Source organism: Carassius gibelio, chromosome B7 (assembly GCF_023724105.1).
Source record: "Carassius gibelio isolate Cgi1373 ecotype wild population from Czech Republic chromosome B7, carGib1.2-hapl.c, whole genome shotgun sequence".
Lineage (NCBI taxonomy): Eukaryota > Metazoa > Chordata > Actinopteri > Cypriniformes > Cyprinidae > Carassius > Carassius gibelio.
In genome coordinates this window covers 40,837,255-40,864,865 of record NC_068402.1, presented here as the reverse complement: position 1 = coordinate 40,864,865, position 27,611 = coordinate 40,837,255, and the positions used below count along the sequence as shown (strand labels likewise).

At 37.5% G+C, this 27,611-nt stretch overlaps 1 protein-coding gene across 1 annotated transcript; it reads left to right on the top strand.

The window, feature by feature from the left end:
- The first annotated feature begins 345 nt into the window (after window positions 1-345).
- Window positions 346-27,359, top strand: rbpms (RNA binding protein, mRNA processing factor). The gene is made up of 8 exons (XM_052562235.1): window positions 346-390; window positions 585-704; window positions 1,448-1,486; window positions 6,394-6,456; window positions 7,619-7,769; window positions 8,968-9,086; window positions 26,807-26,878; window positions 27,243-27,359. The coding sequence occupies exons 1-7, from the start codon at window positions 346-348 to the stop codon at window positions 26,867-26,869; spliced, it is 600 nt and encodes a 199-aa protein (XP_052418195.1). The 3' UTR covers window positions 26,870-26,878; window positions 27,243-27,359.
- Window positions 27,360-27,611: the final 252 nt, after the last annotated feature.

Below are 27,611 nucleotides of genomic sequence, written 5' to 3'. Positions count from 1 at the left end.
ATTATTTTTGTACACTTTATTATATATATATATATATATATATATATATATATATATATATATATATATATATATATATATATATATATATATATATATATAAATCTCTCTCTTAGATTAACCTAATATTTTAAATGCTTGTGGGAAACTTATATTTCATATCACCAGCAGCATTTTATAAATACATCACTTATCATTTAATATACTAATATACTAAAATGTTATTGTTACTCTCTGAAGCTCACGCACGCTGCCACGATGATGCGCTTCTGACTGCAGGAGCGCGCACAGGAGACAGATGCGCTGCACAAGCTCATGATTATGATTTCATTTTTCTGCTCCAGAATGAACAACAGCAGCAAGAACGAGCGCAGCAGCTCAGGAGAAGAGGTGAGTTTCTCTTATTTTGGCAGTGCTGGAATTACACTGATGATCTTAATTACTGTCAGAGATCTCTAGTTCGGCTTTTGTACTGTTTTCAGTCATTTTGATTGTCTTCTGTATCCTGACATACAGAGATTCAAATATGGGATATAGTGTGAAGTGTTGATCGTGATAATTAAAGCATAGTTAGTTCTGGTCAGGGTAAACTCCTTTATCAGTGTCCCGTTTCTGTTTTTTTGCAGGTCAGGACTCTGTTTGTCAGTGGTCTGCCACTGGACATCAAACCCAGAGAGCTCTACCTGTTATTCAGGCCTTTTCAGGTGAACTTCATGTGTGCTTGATCCGAAGACACGAGAAATGAAGCATATTTACATGATTACTGTAGTTAAATACACCTGAATGATGTTTCTGATGTCGAATAAATATGTCTGCTGTAAATACATATTAAAATAAAATAAAACCCAGCAACATAACTGTAGCTATATAAGTGTATAGCAGGTAGATTTATTTGACATCAGAAACATCATTCAGAATCTCACAGATCTGCTTCAGTCAAACACATACAGTACTGTGTTTCGTTAGGAGACACAACAGCTCTTCTGTGGATTTATATATATATATATATATATATATATATATATATATATATATATATATATATATATATATATATATATATATATATATATATATATATATATAAAATTTTCATTTACTGACCACAAAACACACACACACACACACACACACACACACACACACACACACATATGACACCACACCCATCTCATTCCTATAGGTTTTTTAACATCATGGTTATATTTCACATTGTATTCATTAGGCGTAATGTAATGCAATTATTACATACAGCAATAGAACAGTGCTTTGACATAAAAAAGGAAATTTTCTTTTGGTACTTAAGTACTTTTTAAGCAAGTGCTTTTGTTCTTTTACTGGAGAGATGTTTGGCCACAAGAGACACACATTCTGTGTTTTCCTACCATGAATGAAATTAAATTACTGTCAACATGAACTGTGCTTCATTTCTGATTCTCTTCATTAGGGTTACGAAGGGTCCTTAATCAAATTGACCTCCAAACAGGTAAGAAATATATGATCCTCTGACTATATGTACAGTATGTCATGTGTACTATTTCTGTTTGATGGATTAATACTCGTTATGGGTCCTTTTCACTAAACCCAGGGTTTTGTAGAGTTGTTATCTAAAGCTGTGAAATGTGTGTCACTCCCTCAGCTGTTATATTATGCCACGTTTCCACCGAAATTACCCGGAACAATTGTACCAGGAACTTTTTTTTTTTCCCAGGAACTATTCCCCCCCCCCCCCCCCAGACCTGTTGCTTTCTGTGTTTCCACTGTCTAAAATGCCAGGAAGATTAGGCAAACACTCTGGTGACGTAGGTCTGCGTGCATTTCTCAATGCAAAGTATGCTGATTTTGGACGTGCATCCTCTGTAGTTCGGACTTTGCGCATACAACTCGGGAGTGTGATGTCCGCGACGAGGCAAATCTGGTAATTCTGCAAACAGTACCATACTTGATAACATGAGTCAGCTCTCCATGGCTACTGCAATTGTCCTCACTGTATATTTATAATAAAATGAAAAAGGATATCAAATACCATTACCTCTTTTCGTTTTGCATTTAAACAGAATAATAGCAGCAGAAATGTACTTAGTTCAGAGAAATGTGTATATATATACAGTCATTACAATGAAACAAAATATTATTATTTAATTTTAACATATAGATAAATTGAATACAGACCAAAGAAAACCTGTTAGAGTTACCCAAAATGAATGATATTGTATGTTTAACCACTAAAGAGATATCAGAGTCAGCAGCACATATCAGAAGGTTTAGCCGAGGTGAGAGTGCTCTCGGTGGATACATGATCACTGAGCTCTCGCTGATTGCGTGGAGCTCATGTCTCCGAGCTCGGTGAAACACATTTTTAAATAGGCGCTGTCTTTATAAATAAACCATAGATTTGAGTTTTAAACAACTACATTCTCACCTGAAACACTTTTAAAATTACATTTCATGACACAATAACAGTAATATTTTGAAAATGATCCAAATAAATGGTGGTTGAAATGACAATCCTGCGTGAACTCAACCAATCAGGATGTTTAATGCCCAAGTCCCGCCCCTGAAAGTTCCGGAACTTTTAAAAAAGTACCACCTCGCCAGCAGGGACTTTCTGAGGGGCATTTTTTTTTTACCTGGAACTTTATTTAGTTCCTGGTTCCTGCGGTGGAAACACACCGAGTACCAGCCTTAAGTGCCTAGTACCTGCAGTGGAAACGCGGCTTTAGAAAAAAAATCCCAGCAGTGTTAACTATATAAAAGAGGTTTGTCCAGACTAACTTGAGAAAGTTTGTAAAGCTTGAGATTTTAAGCTCTGCAGTCATGCAGAGACACAACAGATGGTTGCAAGGGTGTTGTGGATGCTGTTGCTAGTTTGCTTTGGTTGGTTGCTCTCAGGTCACAGGATGGATGTATTGTGAGTTGTTTTCTAAGATGTCATTCTAGCGAGATGCAGTTAAAGATGTGTTAGCGTTAGGTCCTGCAAATTCACTCATCATTTCTAATCAGGTTTGTAATAACAAGATTAATGCTCCTGTGATGCAATGAATTAACTTATAAAAATAGAAATATTTCATGTTAGGTCTCAAGGACTTTTACTAAACCTGCACTAGTCATGTTTAAGACTAAAACCAGTTTAAAACAGTTTTAGATTGAGTTTAGCTAGGTTCATTATTTCTGTCTGTCTGTGTGAAGCTTTCAATTCTTTACGTGTGTGTATTTTTAGAAATGCTTCTTATCTCTTTCAAAAGCATGAAGGCTGTGGAGACACACTTTCCGTGTGATAATGAGGACATTTTAGGGTTAGAAAATATTATCTTAAAATGAAAAGTTATGTCTGTTAGAAGCTTCTATGAAACAGTGCACATATATACATATAAACATTGTTGTTCCTGCTGCTAAAGCATTGCATTAGCAGAGCAAGGTTATGGGTTTGATTCCCAGTCTGCTAAAGGCATAAATAATTAAATATTAATAAATATATTATTTTAATGAAAAATAAATGAAAGTAGTTAAGCTACAGTCTTCTCTGTACTTTTCTACATTAAAAGTAAATTTTCCCCCCACAATGATGTTTATTACAAAAAAAGAATAAGCACTGGAATGTTTTCAGTAAAATATTTGAAAATTAAAAAAAAAAAAAAAATGTTCAAGTGAAAAAAGGAACTGTTTGACTCCGTCGGTCAAGGATTGAGATGCTGTGTCCTTCAGACTGATAAAAGCAACTCCATTTACATTCATACTGAAGCAGAAATGCCTACTAATTCAATACAAGAGAAGCTTCTCAATGTCTTTTGGAGAGATGGTTGCGTTTTGGAAAGTAAATGTGTTTTCTGACTGTTACGTCCCCTGTAGTTAGTAAGGGGTATGGGGAATAACATTTAGTGTTGGGGATTGACTTTGGTCCAATACCAGGGCAAGCAGTGAAAACACGTGCTAAAGGCAAACAACAAGTGTTTATTTGCAAGGTTATTATAGGAAGGCTTATATGCAAAAAAAAATAATAAAATAAATAAATAAAAAATAAAATAAAAAAACAGCCTGCAGTAATGTTTACATTGAAAACAGACAACTAGGGAAAAATAAGGAGTGAATTGGGCGGCAATCAAACAGATGAAATAATCAAAACATAACCCTCAATTATCAATTCTACACTAGTTACAGAAAGAAAAAAAAAAGTCTTCAGTATCTGATTTGTGGATACTGATAATATAAACTACTCTCACTAGCTCAAACTAAAAATACAGCAGGTGACGCACACCCCTTACCTAGTGTATAAAACAAAAGTTCACTGCAGGATGAGAAATGTATATCACGTGATATGCTTACCTTTCCTCTCCTTCCTTTCCCTTTGTATACATACGAATCACAAACCAAAAAATATTTAAATGAATGGAGGTCAAACTGAGGTTTATGTTAATGCACGGAACATATGCAGATATTCACAAACAACAGCTTAACCACAATACACAAAGTTAGCGTCAGCTAAAAAATCACAATAACAAAAATACTAGCAACAGGCAACAAGCCTCTCTTGCAGTGTCAACATCTTCCTTTTATAGATCCCGATCTCTGCCAGGTGAATGAATCAGATGACGTCATCACCTCCAACGATGATTGGCAGGAGGCAGGACCAATGGCGTAACACTAAGAAAGGGAAAATAAAGATGAACCAAAAGAGAGAAGAGAAAAGAAAACACCACAAAACGACACCAGCCGTAACACTGACACATAACAACTGCTAGAGGGACAACAGTAATCACTGAATGAAGACTGTCTAGACATACAACAATGAAGTAAAACAAAAAAAGTGTCTTTAATGGTGTCAGAAGCTTGTGTGCCAATATTCTGCTCATTCCAAAGGCTTTGACATGTACACTGCTTGGTTGAGTGTGTGTATGAGTGCTAGTTATCTTTTCCAGACTCATTTAGAAATGCTGCAACATCAGCGAACTTAAGATCTGCCTCTGCATCAGTTTCTTCATCATCTTCAGCAGAATCTGAACCATTGTCTGAAGTGGTTAACGCTGCTTAGCTTTGAAGGCTGAGTTCCACGTGAACACTTTCCAGCATATCTGTGTCTTCCCTTGATCCTCGGGCCCTGAGGAGATCTCTGAATCTGTCCAGTCAAGCTCTTAGTTTTAACAGACCATGTATCTGTGGCTGTTATTCCTGCTCAGAGAGAACTTCACAAACATCTGCCTTCATGGAAGGATTGCTCATCCAACATTTTGACCAGTGTCTTTCTAAACATCACTATCATCTAGACATTGGTTTGAATAATTCTTTAAAATCTTCCCTTTCAAAAATACTGAGGGGATGAAGACCCTGAGTAACAAAGTCAGGATCATATTGCTGAAGATTTCCTAGGACCCTGGTCTTGTGGCATTCTGTTCTCAAAGGAGGGGACTATCATCTTATTCCTGAATTGTTGCTGTGTTCTCCCTATTTCTTACAGTTTAGACAGAAGAAGTCACTGAATGGGGACAGAACAAATGGGGGGAAAGCAGACATTACAAAGGAAAAATTAACTAATGCCATTATAATAATAATAATAATAATAATAATAATAATAATAATAATAATAATAATAACAATAATAATAATAATAATAATAATAATAATAATAATAATAATAATTATTATTATTATTATTATTATTATTATTATTAATCAAGACAGAAATATATTAGCCTGATCATTTAATATAAAACTACACTACAAAATAAAGGCATATTTCAGAATTTCTGGATTTTCTTCTATCATGGATAGTAGTGTTTGTTAAATTTGAAATATTAACCCAAAAATCATGACATCATTAATGATAATCATATAACTCCTTAAAAATAGCCCAAAAAAGTTATTACTTTGTTACTTGCCAGATGTTAGAATACTGTATTGATTGAATTTTAACTGCTGTTACTCTCAAAATGTATATATATATATATATATATATATATATATATATATATATATATATATATATATATATATATATATATATATATATGTAAACATAAAGCTGTAAGATGCATGATATCCCAATAGATGTTGGAAGTCCAATCTCTTAAAAGATGCTGTGCTAGATGTGAATCTAGTGTTGTGCACATGTTTGTATGATGGATGAGTTTTAGGGTCAGGTGTTGAGTTAGCTGATCAGAGGAAGTCTATGCAGTATCTTCACTGATATAGTCAAAGAAAGTGTTATCAGTGACAGCAGTCAATGCTAGTCAAACAGGAAAAGCAAGTAAAATGTTCTTTGAATGTCATTTCATGCTTACTTTCCCTCGCTCGTCTCCATATCTCTGTAGTTAGTCATGAATCTGTCTCAGACTGTTATTCTGAGCAGTTTGAAGAGCTTCTTCTTCGTCTTACCTTGATTTCATTGTGTTTCTGCAGCCGGTGGGGTTTGTCAGTTTTGACAGTCGCTCAGAAGCAGAGGCTGCTAAGAACGCACTGAACGTAAGTTTAACGCTTCATCTCGACATAAAACCACTAAAAAAAGACCAAAGGCTCCTCGTGTGGTGATTCTGACAGAAGACACTTTCAATCACACACAAACACACACACACACACACACACACACACACACACACACACACACACACACACACACACACACACACAAACACACACACACACACACACACACAAACAGATCTGAGCTCTTTATAGCAGCAGTAAATGTGGGAATATGACCAGATTCCACTTTTACCTTGAAATCGGGACAGTCCACAGATTAAAGAGCTTCATCTTACTCTCTTTCTCTGCCTCTCTGGTTTTCATTGATCAGGATTTGGTTGTAATCTCAGTGTGAACAGGAGAGACTTTACCTTGAGAAGATTTAGATGCACACATAATGAAGACAGTATTAATTAAAATGGCTTTGTTTCATATTTTGTTGTTTCCCATGTATTTGTATAGGTTACAAAGTGAACTGTACAAAGCTGGTAAAATGTAAAATTCCAATTGGGGGAAGATCTGCAGAAGTGGTTAATGTGCAAGAACAGCCTCCAGTCGTCCGAGTTTAACTCCACAAAACACAAATCTTCACAAGCAGACTTTCTTTGTCATTTGAAAATGCAGTAAACTTGATTTTCAGCATTATTTAAATCATCTCATCTGAAGCTGAAGCTTGAAATCTGAAGCTGTTGTCCTTTCTGAAATGAGTGTGTGTGTGTGATCACTGGCTGCATTAGAAGCCCATCTCAAACTCCCTTATTGGCAGTGTTGAGGGTCAAAGGTTTCACTGCCAATCCAAACTTCTGGGGGTCTGCTGGCAAGGACATCCAGTGTCCAGATCGAGCCACTTGTTGATCAGCTATGACAGCATTAAATCCACATATGGTAGTTTTTATTGTCCCGGTGGGTCAGAGCGTTATGAAGCATATGAAATACTGCATCTATTGTGAGGAAAGACAAACTGCAGTTGATCTTTGGAGTCTGGAATGACGTTCTTCAGCATTTCTTATAGTATTGTTTTCCCTGATACCTGTGACCCATCATAACAGACCTGACATCCACTGCATTATGAATAAGATGAAAGAGCACACATCAAGTCAAGTGATGTGAGGATGAGATTGATTCAGCACGTTTGCTGAAAATGTTTGTTCCTCTTTGTCAGGGTGTTCGCTTTGACCCAGATATTCCCCAGACTTTACGGCTGGAGTTTGCCAAAGCCAACACCAAGATGTCCAAGAGCAAACTAGTAGGAATCCCAAACCCTTCGCCATCCAGACAGAGTCCTGGCCCTCCCTGTGTCACTCGAGAGCCCTGTGAGTAAAACACTCAGGCGTTTGTATAACTATATGTAGATCTCTTTATCTAAAACTGAGATAGTATGACTGCAGACTTACCCAAATTCCCAGAGAGCCTGTAACCACAAAACATCCTGCAGATCTGGGCCTGTTTTTACAAAACATTTGATCTTGCCAAGAGTTCCCCTAAATGGCAATAAAAAAAAAAATTTCTGAAAACCAATTCATAATCCTGTTGAGAGAAACTTTTACTAAGGAAAAGTAGAAGGAGAGGTCTTCAGCTCTGACTAAGGTTTAGGATGATGTCAGCGTGCTTTTTAACTACTCACACAGTGATTGGCTGATAGTCTCTGACAGAGATTTATTCATAGAAATAATCTTGCCATATTCAATTAAAGGTTTAAAAATGAAAATGTTAATAAACACATTCAAATAAAGATTTTAAAATGCACGATAAGTGTCACTGATTAAACAAGTATATGTTCAGCTAATTGTTAGCCTCTTACTCTTGCTCTTGTAAACGATCTGAGGCAGATTGCCAGAAACAGCTACTTAAATATTGTTTAAAGATCGTGGCTTGGTCTTATAGTGACTTTGGACTCCTCTTCACGCTTCCTTACCTTTCACAGATTTAGGAGCTAGTTTTAGTGTTAAAACACTTTGTGAAATACTCTTAGAGCAAAAAATTAGAAGACCTAAATTTATGACTGACAGGCCAGTTATTTTTAAGTTTTTTCCTAAATCGGGGAGTTTTGAGCTACATTTAGCCTTAAGATGTTTTGTGAAAACAGCTCTAAGATCCATCTACTGGCTTCAACACATTTTACTCAGGAACACACCATGCAATGGTAGCATGATCAAATTAATATTCATGTGCTCATATAAAATAATCTGTGGCTCTCAGAGACCTCAGATGAAAAAAAAATGGTCTCTTAGAAATCAGTTCAGCCCTCCTGAATCCTGCATTCATTGTCAGTGTGTTGTTCTGTTGAGAGGACAGATCGAGCTTTTTAAGTATTCTCATCTGACTATGCTGTACCTAGTGGGCCTATAGTTTATGAGGCTCAAATCACCTGCACTATTGTCCACATGGACAAAATGGTGGGACTGTTCTGCTAAGACACATTTACATGTATTGGGAAGTTTAAGTCACAATGCGGTGCACATTAACTAACTAACACTCACCTAACTCACACTCGCCCTGTTGTTTGTTCAGATGACATGAGTGTTCCTGCGCTGTACGCCAGCGGTCCTGAGGTGTGGGCATCTTACCCACTGTACCCCGCTGAGCTGCCTCCGCCGGCTTACCCCTACAGCTCCTCGCTGCACACTCAGGTAACAGACGACTTGTCTGTGCATCAAACAGCTGCATGATTCCCACAAAGACACTGCAATGTTAACAATCATACATGTGTGGGTCGTGAATGCTGCTAATTTACTAAAGGGGACATCAGATGCCCATTTTACACAAGTTGGTATTATTCTTTAGGCTTTTTAGGAAATGTCTACAAAACATTCTGGTGACAACACCCTTTTGCCTTTTCAAAACAAGCTCTGTGCATAGCGAGCCATTTCAGTGCATGCTGTCCCTTTCAATGCTAATGTGAATACTCTCTTCTGTTTCTTGTGTAAAACACAACTAATCTACTGCATCCTCAGTGGCTGTCATTTCAGGACAAAATAGAGTTATTTATATTTTTATCAATGTAGGGTGGATGTGTCCACACACTGCTGCACATTTACATGCAAACACCATGTAAAATGTAATTTTGAATCTAATGTCCCCTTTGAACAAATGCATCTACGCTATAAAAATTAAAGGTTGAAAGATATATCGTCAAGGAGTTTTGGACAATATTGGAGTTTTGTCAATACCCAATATGCCAGTATTTTTCAACTCATTTTGGCTGATAGCTGATACCTATATATAGACACCAAATCTTTCCTGTTTGGAAATTATAAGTACATTCTTACTTACCCTAACTCTAGGTCCCAAGACATGGATTATTATTATTTATTTATTTTTAATGCTTTTTTAATTATTCCTGAGGTGTACTCATATTGTTAGTATGATTTTTACATTTAAAATGTAGAAATAAAAGGCATTTTTATAAACTGATTTTAGCCCTCTGGCTTGAATGCTCTGCTTGCAGGGGCGTGGCTGCTGTGAGAGTCAGAGCAAACAAAAACTGTTGTGATTGGCTGACATCTTTGCATTCTAAATGCACATTACATCTGTAACGTTCTCAAATACTTTTACTATATATATATATATATATATATATATATATATATATATATATATATATATATATATATATATATATATATATATATTTACTATTACAGCTGTTGAGATTAATGAATCGTGGAAGTGTTGATAATAGCATTATTAGATCTTTTCCCATCAAATGAAAGGCTGCAGTGATGAGCATTGAGTAGACAGATTCTATGTATCATGTGAATACATTGATCTCGTCATTGCAATGCATTTTCTCTCACAAAATGCTTTCACAACAACTAACAGCAAACACAATATTGACATGAATACAGTAAAAGCTTCATTGTGCAGCATAACAGTTGTGCATTATAACTGCAGTTTGGGCAATTGTGCACCCTGCTCTCCAAGATATCAGCATCAGCCTTTAAAATACATACATATCAGTCGAACATTAGTAAAGATCCTAACTGCACTGAATGAGAAGCTGTTACAGCCCAATAGTGGCCTCCTGCTTTAAAAAGTGTGTCCTTCACCAGAGCTGTACTCACTATTAGAACAGATAATAGATTACTATTCACCAGAGAGAATCCAGGGCTGGTAGTGCCATCAAAATTTGATTGATGAGGGTCATAAAAGCCATCTGTTCTGGACACCTGTTTGTACACCCCCTCCCTTCCCTGTACACTCCGGTGACCTAGATATGAACTTACGAACCTAAGAAGGAATTTCGGTGAGGGAGGGGAAAATGTGTTGGGATCTATGTGCTTTTTTGTTAAACTCTGAAAAGGGCGAAATCATGAAAATGGTATAAGGGAAGTTTTTATTAAGGTACATTTTTAAGGTATTATTTAAGTTTTATTTAAGGTATTAAAGTACACAGTGCATTTCAAGAAAAAGGTTAGTGAGAGCTTGTAAAAATTTTAAAAGGTGTTTTGTTACCAGGTAGAAAAGAAAGCATTTGTACCTTACCTCAAACAAAAAAAAGAAACGAATGTAAAGCGGCGATACAAACCAGAAAAGTTGGTGTTTGTCATAATGTGAGGAAAAGTTAAAACAAAAAAGGATGGTAGGTATTACGCGGATCTAAAATAATTCCATCAGACAAGATACTTGTCAAATCTATGCAATACTTTACCACTAACCACCATTTTAAAAAGCGAGACTGTTAGTGACAGAGAGTTAGACGAAAGAAAAAAGATCTCACAGCAAAGTGTTAAGGCATCTCCGTTGAGTGATCCTGACAGCAGCACAGACACACTTAGAATGAGGCTCGGGGGATGCTCCGGGAAAAAAAAAACACGCCTCCAGCGCTAGAGACTGACCCGCTGTAGGCGTGATACAAACATCAAATAGGGTGTAACAAGTGTTTAGAAAGAGGATTTTGTTGAAGCAAATTTATCCGTACCTAGTTGTAAAATACGAAAGGTGTTTTTTTGTGAATTGAAAAATTGGACAGCTATTCTGTAACAATGGCTACGACATCATCACCTAAAACTCCTGAGAAGAGTGTCGAGTTAGCTATGGAACAGCTAATGCTGGCCCCGAGGAAGGTAAAACATGGTCCGTGTCTGGCCAATTTCCTCCACGAACCTTTGGACAATGTTAAGCGTGAGTTTCATCCATCCGGCAATCGTATTTGTAGTTACGATTTTGACAAGAGCAACCGCGAGGTCAGACTGAGCACCGTGGACAGTGAATAAAGGGTTACGTACGACACGAGCGAGGATCCTGATCTGTTTTTCACAGTAAAAGATTGGTGTTTATTTTACAATTATGTCTGGCAGGATTAAAAAGATGGAGGCGATGATCCTCTATTCATAGGCGAATGGAACGGTGTCACTCCAGGAATGCGTTACAGAGTGCTCGGGGATCACATTAACAAGTAAGCTGATGATTATATATATATATTCTTTGCAGCGACCGCCTCCTGGATTTACCTGAACGTGCATGCCCAATATCTGAAGCGGACCATCTTAAATACTATAAGATTAAATTTTTGTTTCCGTGGAAAGACGTGCCTGAGTTAGAGGAGATATTTGGAAAGATAGACAAAATGTTTAAGTGGTGCGAGGCGTTTGACAGATACAACAACATAAAAGTGAAAATGTTTCACCCTGAATGGTGTGTGGCCACCCGGAGAGGGGTTCATGTGGCCCCGCCTACCATCTATAATCATTAAATACGCACGTCAGGGACCTATGTGGAAATAGACTTTGAGCGACATCACCACCACCAACATGACTCAAGAAAATACTTCGCCAGCTCAACACTTTGTATGCGATGACAACGCATCACCCCCGTGGTCAACGATGGACAATGACGCCTGGCTGAACAAATTCTGTACAGAACTCGGATACCATAACCTCACTTTCCTCGCAAAGTACAATCCGCCACCTCCCCACGCTGATCCATCTGACACGGCAAATTCTGAAAATGTCTCGGACACCGTCGATGGTTGCATCGGGGTGATTGGACATAAGATCATTAAAGCTGTGGTTGCCATAATTCTGGAACATCTGGTTGACAAGCAGCTGAAGAAAGATTGTTACGGATGTCAGGTCGATCATCCTTCGCAAACACAACATTCATGTCTCTATGAGGCACCTGCGTACTATTTTCTGGGATGTTTTGAACAACTCTCGCATAAATTGTGTAAACATGATCTGAAACTCATTCTGGCACAAACCTTGAAACTATTTGGTTTAACACCGCATCAGCAAAGTATTCAGGGGGTTGTCGACGGCGTTCTGTGTGAGCTCAGAGATGAGATGTACATAGTGGAAGGTCTGGCAGAACTCCGGACGAAACTTGTGGATGAAACCTGCGAGTAGGCAATTTACGACGCTGTTGACAGCTGGAAGAAGAGTACACCTGCTGATTCTGATTAACCGTGGGGACATGGGTAACCTCTGCAGAACAAACTGTCTGGAAAAACTTGTATTTAAACAAAGAATTAAGAGTGAAATAACTTTTTTATTGTATAAGATTATAGATGATGAGAGTGAATGTTATGTGGACAATGAACGTTTAACGAAATTAGAAAAACAAATGTTAGCTGTGAGGGGCATATCGGAGGAGTGGTCTGTTATGACAACTCAGTGCCTCACAAACACGTATTACCCACGCATGACTGTTAAAAATATTCTTGAACTTATGCCTGAATGTGAAGAAAGTCTTAAAATAGGTAACATTTTATGTCTTTGTACTTATGTAACCGATGTGTGTGTAATGTTGTTGTCAAGAAATGATCCGATAGACGTATATAAAATTATTGACATGCTAGTTGAACATATGATAGAGAAAAATGTTTTAATGTGTGTGAAATTCCTTCAATATCTAGATGATGTATAATTAGATAATGTACAACCAATCAAATTGAGCTTGTATGTGTCTTCTGCAACGATTGCAAATAAAAAGCTTTTGAACCTAATAACTCTGTCATTGTTTTGTGTAAACAGTAGTAGTGGTAAGATGTCTGAATTAATGAAAAAAGTGTACTACAACCCAGCGCACCCTGGTTCTTTGGGAGGTAAAGAACGATTAAGACGCGGTGTACTACAGGAATACGGGGTAACTCTGAAGGATAAAGAAATATCAGATTGGCTATCATCTCAGGACACTTATACATTACACAGGACAGCACCTATCAAATACAAACGGAATAGAGTGATAGTGTATGGAAAAGATGTACAGTTTCAAGCAGATCTTGTTGACATGTCTGCTTTTTCGAAAGAAAACGACGGTATCAATTTTTTACTGACTTGTATAGATGTTTTTAGCAAGTATGCATGGGTGCGTCCGCTGAAGAATAAGACAGGTGCAGAGGTAACGAAAGCATTCGCCTCTATACTCAAAGAAAAACGTATACCACAAAAATTACAGACTGATAAAGGTACAGCATTTTTCAACAAACATTTCCAACAACTGATAAAAAAAGTATAACATACATCATTTTGCTACAGCAAGTGATGTAAAATCATCTTGTGTGGAGCGATTTAATCGCACTATTAAATCATTTATGGCTCGTTTTTTAACGGCTATCAATTCAAAGCGTTACTACAATATCTTACAAGATCTTTTGAAGGATATAACGCCAGTTATGACAAAAGTATTAAAATGTGACCGTTGGACGTTAATAAAGAAAATGAGACAGATGTGTTCAATAATCTGCATGAAAAGTTACGTAAAGGAACACCTATCTTTAAGTATAAAATAGGAGATGTAGTTAGTTTCAAAAGTTAGAGGTGTATTTTCGAAGGGTTATGAACAGAATTACATCGAGGAATATTTCACTATAGCCGCTCGTATACTGCGAAACCCTCCAGTGTACAGACTACAAAATTATGACAGTGATGTTATCGACAGTTGTTTTTATGAAAAGGAATTACAAAAGATCATTGTGAACCAAGACAAATCGTTTAAAATAGAAAAGATTTTAGATCGAAAAAAGAGTGGTCGCCAAGTGCTTTGTCTTGTCAAGTGGCTGGGCTGGCTTACTAAGTTTTCCTCATGGTTACCAGAAAAGGAGATCCTGGACATACAGAATCCATTAAAGTAACAACCCGAGGTGTCATAAGTAGCATTTGTGAAAAACTACACCATGAGTGAGGGTGGCTTTTATATCACGCTACCTTGTAATGCATCTATGGATGTTTACCCTGACAATCATATCTCAAATTACAAAACGAGACTAGCAAGTATGAACCTCAAGGGTCAATGGGAAGTTGGTTTAATTGAATTTTATTATCCTATTTCCTGGTACACTTTTAATGAGGAGGATGCCGCATTTATTATTAACACCGACCCTAATATACTGGAATATGATGAGAGACATTACAAAGAGGACAGTGATGTGATTATCTACATTAAAGAAACAAATCTACAAAATGTATCTAAAGTGTGCAATACGTTAAAGTTGGGTTATTATGAAGATGTACTATTTCTGGTTAGAGAAATCAATGCCAACCTTCCACCAAAAGTCACACTTGGTTATGATCACATCAAAAACAGGATATTTCTAAAAGCACCGACAAACACATCTTTGATATTTTATGTGAAGTTGGCTATTATTCTAGGATTAAAGTCTGGTGTGTCTCTGGGAACTGCAAAGCAGCAACCCGAAAATAGTTCTGACGGGCGCACCTGTCGTCACATATGCACCGCATCAAGCTGACATAAGAGGTGCATTTTATAGCATGTACATATACAGTGATATGATCGAATATCAACCAGTAGGTGATTCGTACGTACCGCTACTGAGAACTGTACATATAGACGGTACAACTAACGACAGCGTCAGTGTTAGATTTGACAAGCCGCATTAGGTACCTGTGAATAAATCTAATATTACAGATATCTGCATTGAGGTTAAAGACGATCAAAACAAACACGTGCGTTTCACTTATGGTAAAGTTGTGGCTAAACTTCACTTCAGACCGGTGAAATAAGTTTTAGTTTTAGCAAAACTATTACGCAGCTATGGACCCCGAGCGATATGTTACATACTACAGGAACCAGGCAGGTAACGGGTTACCAGGATATGCAGGCGGTCCTGTTATGTACAGAGCAGGCATAGGTGGCATCTTCAAATCTCTTTTTAGGACGGCACTACCTCTGTGTACCTAACTGCTGCTAGAAATATAGCTAGCGATGTTGTGACCAGCGCTCTATCAAGATCGTATAACGACAATAATAATAATAATAATAATAATAATGGACAAAATGGCAACAGGTTAATGGTGATGTCACAAGGTTCTTTTAAACCACCGGGTGAGCGTCTACGTAGGGGGAGTGGCCGTGTGAAGAAAGCTAAACGTCGCAGTAACAAACGCGCTGGCCCAAAACGTAGCAGGCGTCCCCGCACTAAACGTGTAAAGAAAACCGTCCGTACCAAAAGACTTCTGAACACTATTTTCTAATCATGGCTCTACTCCATCGCATGTCCGAGGAGTGTATTAAATCAGAGTTAGACTTATTTACGATCCCCATGACACAGACGTTCATTGAAAAAATACTTATGTCGAAATACCACCTCTATCAGCAATAACTGATTCATCACCGTTATAATTTTTTTATCGCTGGCACGGAGAGGATTATTTGGATCTTAATAACACTCTTTTATACACTAGACTCAAAATAACCGGACCCGACGGTTCTAATATACCAGATGGAGCACCTGTCGGTTTAATAAACTATTCGGGAGCATGTATATTCTCACAGGTGGATGTCTCTCTACAGATGTTTGATTGAAGCTCTGATTAATTTTGGAACAGATACACTCGAAAGTGTCTTTTTAGCCGGTTTGTTCTACAAAGATACACCGGGGCACATGGATGCTACTGACCCCGCTGGAGAAAATACGGGGTTAATGAAGAGAGCTGCATTTACCAATGCTAGTAATGTGATACAATTACTAGCCCCCATTCATAGTGACATTTTCTTTCAAGAAAAATTAATGTTGAACGGTGTAGATATAAAAATAAGAATGACAAGAGCTAAAGATGAGTTCTGTCTAATGCGCGATGATGCATTGCTTATAGACTCAATATTGTGTCAGCATCTCTTTTTGTCAAAAAAATTACCGTTTCACCAGGCGTCCAGTTGGGGCATGCTCAGGCGCTTCTAGGCATTACTGCTAAATACCCCATAGACCATTTGTGTGTGAAGAATTTTTCTATCCCAGCCGGTTCTCGCGTATCTAATCAAGAAAATCTTTTTCTCGGGACACTACCAAAATCAATCATTTTGGCAATGACCGAAATTCTGCCTTTTCAGGGGTGTATGATAAAAACCCCTTTGCTTTTAAACATTTTAACCTGGAGTTTTTGGCTTTATATCAAGACGGCGTCCAAATTCCGTCCAAACCGTTTCAACCGGAATATGAGAGCGGATCAGCCGTTAGGGACTTTTATCAACTCGTGACGGCTACCGGAAGACATCTTAAAAATCAACCTCTTGTAATAGATCGTCAGGATTTTCTAAACGGATACACGCTCTACGTGTTTAATTTGACCCCTGATGAAGATTGCTCGAATCATGTTTCACTAATTAAATCGGGAAATATTAGACTAGAAGCATGATTCAGACAACCTCTCAGACAATCCATAACCATTATCGTATATGCGATTTTTGATTAAATTGTTGAAATATCCAATCGAAGACAGGTGTTAGTGGATTATTACTGAGGAGGAAGGAAAATGAATATGGTTCAACTAACGTCTGTTATGGAAAAGATTGATCACAATACAAGTTTTTTAGGAGTGCTCCCCAGCGATTATCTACCCAAAGTGACCGTAAAGAAAACCCAGTCTATGCTTATTTTTAACTCTGACCCCTCCACAAAACCGGAAAATGTTGTTAAACTGTACCATGATGATCTGATTAAAAATGATAATATAGTTGCACGATTTGTAAAGAGAATGAAACCTTCTCTCTGCGATACATTTAATTGTATTAAGTGTGTACCAAATTGTAAAAGGTGCCTTTAGTGCGTCTAGAACTGTGTTATTATTTTATGTTTAATAAATAAAAAATGCTATGCAATCTTGAATGTCAACAATATGTTTGTACTGTATAAATAAAGACAACGTATAGACAGACATCTTTTTTTCATCTTTTTTATTAACATAAAAAACTTAATACATAACACAACACAATTATTTCAAAAACATATTTACACACACACACAAAAAATAAATAAAAAATTAAAAAGATAACCAGGCAGTAGTATTGAGTGAGGGTGAATTAAACAACTGTCCAACAGCGGCAGTAGATTGTGACATAGTCTTTGACGTGTGCTTTTTACGACCGCCTTTTTTCATGGGGTTAGGCGAATGCCTTTTAAGGGTTTCAACCGTGCCTTTAACCTGCGGATTCGTGATAGTGGAAAATGGTATATTTAAAGTTGCAAAAGCACCCAGAAATTCATCCCAACCGCGCGATCTGTATTCATCACGGAGCGTGTGAGGTGCCGTTATACTTTTGACCAAATCCAACATGTGTGAACCTACGATTACATTCCCTTTATATACAAACTCCCCAGAAATTGTCCATGAAGACACTTGTTTGGCATTAGACATTTTATTCAGAATGAGTTTGATGTTTTTTAAACTTCTTTGCGGCACATTGTTTAAGATTTCATTGACAATCTGATCCTCGCTTTCATCATGCGACGGTGCAGCAGCAGGTGCACTAACAGGTGCAGTGGCAGGTGCAGTAGCAGGTGTATTAACAGGTGTAATAGCAGATACATCGGGATGAATAGCGTCCGTTTTCAGTAGTGAAAGAGTTAAAGTACTGCTCTCCAAATCACCTTGTTTTACTATAGTTGAAAGTGAAAGTGAAAGTGAAGTGACATTCAGCCAAGTATGGTGACCCATACTCAGAATTTGTGCTCTGCATTTAACCCATCCGAAATGCACACACACAGAGCAGTGAACACACACACACACTGTGAACACACACCCGGAGCAGTGGGCAGCCATTTATGCAGTTGGGGGTTCGATGCCTTGCTCAAGGGCACCTAAGTCGTGGTATTGAAGGTGGAGAATCTAAATCACTCCTCTGCAATACGTTTCGTATAGCCGCATCTAAATCGTTCTCCACAGTTTGTTGAATTGTCTCACAAGCACCTGCAGTTCTTAATTTATTCATCTGATTCTGAGGGATTAGGTAAAGTTTTTCGGCATATTCCATTTCTAATGCTGTCTGGAGGTAATTAAACTAGTGATGAATGGTATTGCCACACTTAACAGAGGTACAAGAAAACCGACTCGTTGTTTAATCAACCGCTTTTTACTTTTGATGTTAATCTTTTTACTAGCTGCGTATTTGATCTCCTGTTTTTTTTTTTCTTTTTTAACCTCCGGAACTGGAGGGTGTTTAGAGGTATGTTGCCCTGAAGTACATTAAGAGCTATCTCACACAGGGATAGAATCAGCTGATCTGATACTGACTGTAAAATAAAACGGCGTTGTCTCGGTGAAGCCTTATATAATAGTTTTAAAAGAGGTAAGTTTTTACACAGCCTATCACTCATTTTCTTTTCTGTACATACACCACCTGTTGATCTGAAAACAATTCTGATCTGAGACAAAAACGCTCTGGTGTTTTAGCTTTAAAGTCAATCAAAAGGAATCCGTAAGGCTGATTGGTGGCATCCTTATAACATTCCATAAAGAATTTTGTATTTACAGGGTAAATCTGGTGTCCTAAAGTCATTATTTGCATCGAGTCTCTCGGACTCTTGTACAAAATAAGATAGTGAGTATTGAGTGCGATAGTCCTACTGGTTTTACCGTGAAAAAACAGATTCTGGGTTATCAATATGATAGAAAATGGTATATGATGCACGTATTGTGTGAAAGCTCGCGAGAGTTTGCCGTTTGAAAATAACTCACACATCAGGTCATCACGGATAATAAGTACATTGACATTAGGCTTTATTAAAGTTTCATTGGTTAAAGAGTTTGGAATACCTTCAATAAATTTGATATGATACAATGACAACAGTTCATCATACAAAGGTTGCCAACAACTGTATAAAAATACAATACTGTCAATTTTTACATTGATCAACCTTTAGCTTTAAGAGTCACTTTATTTTTTGTGGTTTTAAAGGAATATGTTTTCGGTCCCATTGACGCGAAAGTACTTATGAAATCTCCATCATCAATTTCTTCCGTCAACTCACCAAGATATGCACCTGTTTTAGTTACCCAATCTCCATCTTTCAATACAAAGATAACGCTGTCTGTATCTACATAAAAAATACGGGACCCTAACTGATCCATGAGCTCATATAACTCCAGACGCCCGTAAGCCGTGGTAAATACAGCGATGAACACATAAACATCACTCGCGGGGGCAGGGTCTTCATCGGCATGGCACCATTGAACTAAAGCCACAGTGCACACAAAGCACACAAATGAGAAATGTTTAATGACGCCTCCGTTTCCAAAGATATAGCAGGCGAAATCTTCAGGGTCTGTTAAAAGCTCCGCTGTAGCTTGATTACACCTAAGACCAAATCTACCCCAAAGCGAATTCAATAAATATTTATTTATAGATCTGCGTGCGGGGTTAAGTGCTATTTTGTCAAGGTCGAGCTGAACTCCCTCCTTCTCAAAATAATCTCTGACGTAAGACTCCTTTTCATCATCTGTCCCTACGTGTGATGGAAATCCTGAAGCCTCTTGTTTGAATTTGAGAAACGTCTTAACATAACCGCTGAATAAAGTGTCTGATGTCTGCGGAAAATGCCAGACTTCCTCAATTCTGACTACTGAATAAGCTTTATCAATAGCCCTGGAGAGCTCGACAGAGGTCCAAACTCCTGAAATGATTCTTTCATCATCACTGTGCTGACACCGACCCTGATACTGCGCCTCAGCACAGGTGCGACACAGCGCAAATAGTAGTTTCCCCTGAGAGGATTTTGCAGGTAATATTGGATGCAGTAGTTTATGTGGGGGCAGTACACTGCATTTAATGAGACCGAAATAAGATTTGACCGGTTCAAAATCTTTTAAAATGACCTCAGGATGCCCGATAGGGTAGGTTTTACACGACTGTACATACGGATATAGAGATGTGAAATCCAGATATGACACGTGTTCGCCCTCGGCGGTCTCGTGGTACAAGCGGAGTGCGTTCATGCGTCCGCCGTAAAGTGCTTCTCTAGGATTCAGTCTCGCTGGTGCATTATAATTACTCATAAATGCAATGACATTGGGATCGTTTTGTTTAGCAGCCTCCCACTGACATTCCCAAATCTTGTGCACCTTGAGATTATAGGTATTACACAAAACGTTCATCTTATTGTCAGATTGTCTTCTGAGCAGTCCAAAAGGTGTTTTTGACACAGGAATCAAATCGTTAGGATTAAAACGACAACAATGCCCGTGCCAGAAACATCCAAGATTTTTTTTGGTTAAAAAAAGTGTTTTGAACACTTTCATAGCACAGCCGGCTAATGTTATACATCCGAAAGGATCTACGTTAGTACATTCTACAAACTCTTTTCTGTATCAGCCGCGTGACGCAAGGATTCGTTGAGCTGTTGTTGACACTCAATGATGTTCCTCAAAATCACCACCACATCACTTTGTGCATTACCGACGATCTCTTCTGCACCCTGATAGGACAATGCTTGACCACTCAAACCGATAAGTTTGTCAAACCGTCGATTAACACGGTGAAGCATATCATAATCAAGCCTTCTATTTAAATCACGTTCACGGAACAGCTCTTGAGGGTCTTCGTTAGGTAGCTCTTCCGTCTCCTCCTCGCTTGCCGAATCGTTAAAAGACGCACGATCCCAGGCGCTCACCATAGAATCGCTCCAGGCTGTTAGCCCTCCTTCGTCATATCCTTGATCTGTAAATGTAGATAAAGGTTTTATTATTATTTTGTTGAATAAAACGCAAAACATAAAACGTAAAAGCAATTTTTTTCTGTTTTAATACATACCGTTATTCTCCGAAGTCCTTAAACGACTGGTGGTTGGTACATCATCCGTTCCCCACTCCGGTAACCTCAAACGTTTCACCCCCTGACCCTCCGAGTGTCGCGGCCTACACATAACGCTAGCTTCGGTGCGAATGCTTGAGACATCTGGGAGATTGTGAGAAGATCCCTCGGGAGCCGGAGTGTCGGCGGAGGCAGGATTTGTGACGTGTCCTTTGGCGTGTTGTGATTCGGCGCTAATCTCAACCTCTTGTGCGACATTTTCTGGCGGAGTTATCAGCTCCTGATTGTTGACAACAGCTTGTTCGTCTGTCAAAAAAAAAAAAAAAAAAAAAAAAACATTTCATTATTATTCTGGCAAGCATGTTATGTGAAACTTCATTTTAACTTATTGAGAAAAAGGCTTACCGTTATTAACCCCTTTGCGTGCGAACATCGCTGACGGCCCCAGTTTATTATTGTTTCACTTTCACAGCACATTAAACATCACTGTCTTACTTCATCTGGACAAACTATGCATCAATTGAAAGTTTAAAGACTCTAGCTTCGATATTTGACCAATATTTTGATAAAACATTGTTGCAGTGACAGATATTTAGTGATTTATGTCAGGAGTGCAAAATAATAAATCCGTATTATGCCACATTTTGAATAGAAATTCACAACTCACTCATATTCAGTCACATCAAGAGCGGTTTATTTGTGTTCACAAAGACTCACTGAACAGCGTCAATAAGGATTTATAGACCAAAGATGCATATCTGCGGAGATATATGGATATATTTACTGATGTTTACTTCATATTTCTTCAGACAGAATCGTCATTTCTATTCATTTTCCACGGATTTACGCGATCAGATGATAAACAGCCTCTCCCAGCGATCTGTGTATGTGTTTGCTGTGCCGGCAGCTCGTGCTGTGTGGCTCAGACTCTGATTGGGTCTTCCCAAAAGTCAATCTGAGAGTGTAATATCTGGACACCGCCCCATCGTGTCACATGCTTCCTGCACACTTCCTGGTAGTTATCTGCCCAAAACAACACTGAAACACCTCTGTACACACAAAATATCCGAACAATAAACCCGCGATTACGATAGTAAAGCTTGGTATGAGAATTTCTTGAGATCTGGGGCGTTTTTATAAAAAAAATCGAAAATGTACATCGGAAATGCTAACTTGTGCAGCGATGAAAAAGGCTACAAATAACATATTTTTACAACAGTAAACGACCAAATTCCACCCCTGATCGCTAAAGGAAGTTATTATAAACACTCGATCGGGGTTTAAAGTGAGTTTTTAGTAAAAGTGTACTAATAATTTCATAAATTGTCAGATGTAGCTTGATGCTAACGTTAGCACCAATGCTACTAATAGCAGGTGCTTTTCTTCTTCATCATGCATTTTTGTCACAATAATTCACGTAAGGTCGTAAGAAAATGTTTTGTTGTATTTTTATAGTAAGACTTTTGATAAATAAGGGCTAAATGCAAACAGAGACTGAAGTGAGATTGCTGCTTTGTGTCTTTGTAAAGCCTGAAAAACCACAATCAAGGCTAATAAAGGTGGAATAAAAACAAAAGAATAATGATAAAAGAATAATGTGGATAATGTGTCATACCTGGCGGAGGTGTGAAAGACTCGTTTGGTGAGAACAATGGAATAACAGATAGGGATTAATCGGGCAGTTTTCATAGCCAAACAAACACAAAATACACAGGAGAGTTTACATGTGAGATCTCACAGAGATGACAAGGGCCATAAATCAATCTGATTAGCCTTCTCTAAAAACACACATGACATGGCCTTAGAAAATATTTCATAAAATTCACCGTTTTACAGATTCGATTATGAAATTTTTTATGAAGGTTTGGAAGACTTGTGGCCTTAGCTACACTGTGTTTTCAAACTCATTTCCTACATCAACATTTTTTTAAATACATTTAAAACATATGTTTTTTATATTTTTATTTTTGTTTTTATGTTTGAGCTTATATATCTCTATTATCATAACAGTCTGAGTGATTCTGATTCCTGAACAGTAAACTTTGAAGTGTCAGCTTTGTGAACATATGTTGAATATGTATCTAGTCAGAAAGAATCATGAGCAGAAACCTTTTTATTTTGGGTATGTAATTTCGGTCTCCATGCCAAAAAAGGGGGGTTACTAGTAAGGGGTTAACAGCTTCGGGTTCATCACAGGCAAACAACACGTTCTCATCAACTATAAGAATGATAGCAACGTTATTGACGTTATTATTATTAACCATTGAATTAATAAAATAAAATTGGAAAATACTCACATAACTCTTCAAGGATCTAATCCAAACCTTCATCGAAGTCCTGATTCTCAAAACCACCTAGAAATCATCCGCGACACATTAAACAAATATTCACTTTAAAATATATTTAAATAATTTGTATAAAACAAAAAAAAAATCTCACCCTGGTAGTTGTCTGCCATTGTTTCGTTATTGTTGGTTTTGTAACGTAGCACGGCTTGAAGATAATTTGCAGGTAATCAGTATGACAAAACTTTTAGTTTTTAAAGGCTGGGTATCCCCTGTGGGCGTCTCTTGAGAACACCTCTAAATATAATAAACTTCAGTAGAAGAGACCCTAATAACATAACATAATCTTTAATACTCATACACGTTGATTTATGTATATGATTTTTACAACTTGACTGAATGTATCTGTTACTGGGCTGATCTGCGCCAGACACCGTCTGGCCTTTATCACATATCCTGGTGAGTAAAGACGCCCTTTCATCTCGACGGGAGTAGATACGGCATTAACTTCATTTGTTTGAAATGCACAGATTTTTAACAAACCCAAAATCAATGTGTTGATATCTGTGTAGCGTTTCTCCCGCAAAGTATTGCGAATCGTTTGCGTTTAAAAGTTATTTAATCTTACATTGGAAATCAAAGATCTTAATAAGTCAAAGTCTTAAATTAAAATAAGTGTGTGTGTGCATGTGTGTGTGTGTGTGTTGAGCCCTGCATTGATACTTGAAAATAAATGTAATTATAATAAATTTGAATTGTCCTATATATATATATATATATATATATATATATATGTGATATATTAATCCTAACACTGGGATGTATGAGTGGCTTGGTTTTTGGCGGTTAAATGACACCACCTCCAGATGCCGACACGGTCACGTTTCGATGCACAACTTGAGACATTGATATATTTCTTTTCCTACTATATTGTTAAATGGGGATACTTTTAACGACATATGTCTGTTTTATTTACTACATAACACGACACAAGCGCGGCAGAAGGAAAGTGTGGGTGTGTGTGTGTGTGAGAGATTGTTTGTAAGTCATATTCTACAAGCTTGTTTGTACATGTGCTTGTATTTGCATGTTTGGGTATATTTACGTGTATTTATACTTTTTGTATATTTGTGTGTGCATATGTGTGTGTGTGTGTTGAGGCTTGAAAAATCAAGGTACGCGTGTTTGTATAAACTGTTTGCATTGGTTTCTGAAAAATCACCTTGTGAATAAAAATAGGAAATGTAATTAAAATAAAACCACCGATATATATATATATATATATATATATATATATATATATATATATATATATATATATAAAACACCCTCTGAAATTAGTTAGTTTCACAAGTCAGTTACAAGCATTTCAAAACCCGTTAGATGTGTTTACAGCCACTCATGTCTAACTGATATGCAGGCTCCAGTAATCACACACACACACACCAGAAGCCGGACACAATCGCGTTTCGATGGTTGAGATGACATCTCTTTCCTGCTATATTGTTAAACCGAGTATTTTTAATTACATATGTCTGTTTTATTTACTAGATAACGCGACACAAACTTACAAACTGGACAGAAGGGAAGTGTGTTTGTCTGTGTGTGTCTGTGTGTGTTAATTGTCATAGCTTGAGAAATTAAGCTTAACAAAAATAAACGATCTATCAAAGGCAATAGTCTAGACTAGTCGTAGATTAGAGTAATTAACTTAATAATTAAAAACAAATAATGCTTTTTCAACGTTGTTTTTTATTTTTTATTTTTTAAGACTAAAAGTAAATAAAAATCCTATAGGCCTACATCATTTAAAAAGTCCAAATTGACCTTATGTTTAAACGGATACAAAGTTTTCACTAATTAAGGACTGATGTCTATTTATTAAAAAACTACTTAGTTTAATTATTTTAACATTTAAATCTATTTGATGTTGGTATCACGCCTACAGCGGGGGCAGTCTCTAGCGCTGGAGGTGTGTTTTTTTTCCGGAGCATCCCCCGAGCCTCATTCTAAGTGTGTCTGCGGTGCTGTCAGGATCACTCAACGGAGATGCCTTAACACTTTGCTGTGAGATCTTTTTTCTTTCGTCTAACTCTCTGTCACTAACAGTCTCGCTTTTTAAAATGGTGGTTAGTGGTAAAGTATTGCATAGATTTGACAAGTATCTTGTCTGATGGAATTATTTTAGATCCGCATAATACCTACCATCTTTTTTTGTTTTAACTTTTTCTAACATTGTGACAAAACGCCAAGTTTTCTGGTTTGTATCGCCGCTTTACATTTGTTTCTTTTTTAGTTTGATGTAAGGTACAAATGCTTTATTTTCTACCTGGTAACAAAACACCTTTTAAAATACATCTTTTTCACGTGTTGCTTAACGAAACGTATCTGTTAGTTTTTGACTTGTTTAGTTGTTTTAGATAAATAACCAGTAGTTTTCTTTAATTTGTTACAACTTTAACAACGTTTTACACTTTTTCAACTATGAAAACGATCATTACATCGTTTCGTATATGTTTATAACCTTTTTCTTGAAATGCACTGTGTACTTAAAACCTTAATAAAAATTTCCCTTATACCATTTTCATGATTTCACCCTTTCCACAGTTTAAAAAAAAGCACATCGTTTCCCAACACATTTCCCCTCCCTCACCGAAATTCCTTCTTAGGTTCATAAGTTCATATTTAGGTCACTGGGGTGTACAGGGAGGGGAGGGGAGGGGAGGGGGTGTACAAACAGGTGTCCAGAACAGATGGCTTTTATGACCCCAAATTTTTGAGAGATAACCCGCCCTGGATCCTCTCTTTCACCCTCTGGCTGCATTTACACTGGGCCTTAACATGCAACATGTATCTGGATGTTGTCCACATACACATTGAAAAGACAAGTGTAAACGCATTTCTGATGGCAATGCTATCCGATCAGTGTGTCCTGGTCAAGAGGTAGTCAAGGATACATCGATCGGTTATCCAGATAAAGAAGTGTGCTGCTGATGTTGACAAGTTTAAATGCACCATGTTCTGATTGACTGGTGATCCAATGTTGATGCAGATGATCTGACTCCAGTTTCTTGTGTCAGATTCGCTGGCTGCCAATTGTGGATGCAACCAATCAGGGCTGGAAGAGCCGACAGTTTTGTTGACGTCTGTGTGTGAGTGTAACACACACACACACACACACACACACACACGCACACACACAGAGAAAGTGTCCTTATAAACAATGTTTACATTGTAATACCCTCATTAACATATATTCAAATACACAAATAGTGAACACAAGATTTCTAAATGACACGCTGTGGAAAATACTGTAACTCCTTCATCCATGAACATGTTTAGCTCAAGTCCAGGCATTTAGTAATGATATATCAAGGTCATGGCTGTCAACTGAATCTTGTTTTGTTAAATCAGGAAATTCTGTCTCTTTGTGAGAAGAAACCAAACTGATCTTGGTGAGGAGCTGAAGGCATTCTGTCTGTTTCTGCAGTCTGAGAATGGTTTCATGTTTTTCAGTCTGCAGGTGCAGCAGCGACACAGTTGACATCCTCATCTTTTCAGTCTTTCTTTGTTCATCTTTACTACTCTCCGGTCTGTCTTCTGCCAGATACGTGAAACCGGAAACAAGAAGTGAGTGACTGTCGTGTAAGTGAAAACATTCAATCAGCTGCAAGGTCATGAAATGCGCCAGTGATGTAAGAAAAAATAGTCAGTTTAGTGTCACACATATAGGGCTCTGTTTACACCTGGTCACTTCATTTGTTTTCTCTGATAGGATATCTATCTGATTTTCAGATTTATACTTGACCACATGAACGTGTTTCTACAAAACAGATATAAGTCCAATCTTCAATTCCCGTGCTATATACAGTTCACCTCAAGGAC

Bases quoted from the DNA above. Each gene is read 5' to 3' on its own strand.
- rbpms (XM_052562235.1), top strand. From the start codon at position 346: ATGAACAACAGCAGCAAGAACGAGCGCAGCAGCTCAGGAGAAGAG. The intron at 7,770-8,967 runs GTGAGTAAAACA...TTGTTTGTTCAG, and splicing joins CTGTGTCACTCGAGAGCCCT to ATGACATGAGTGTTCCTGCG. The intron at 9,087-26,806 runs GTAACAGACGAC...TTCTTGTGTCAG, and splicing joins GCTCCTCGCTGCACACTCAG to ATTCGCTGGCTGCCAATTGT.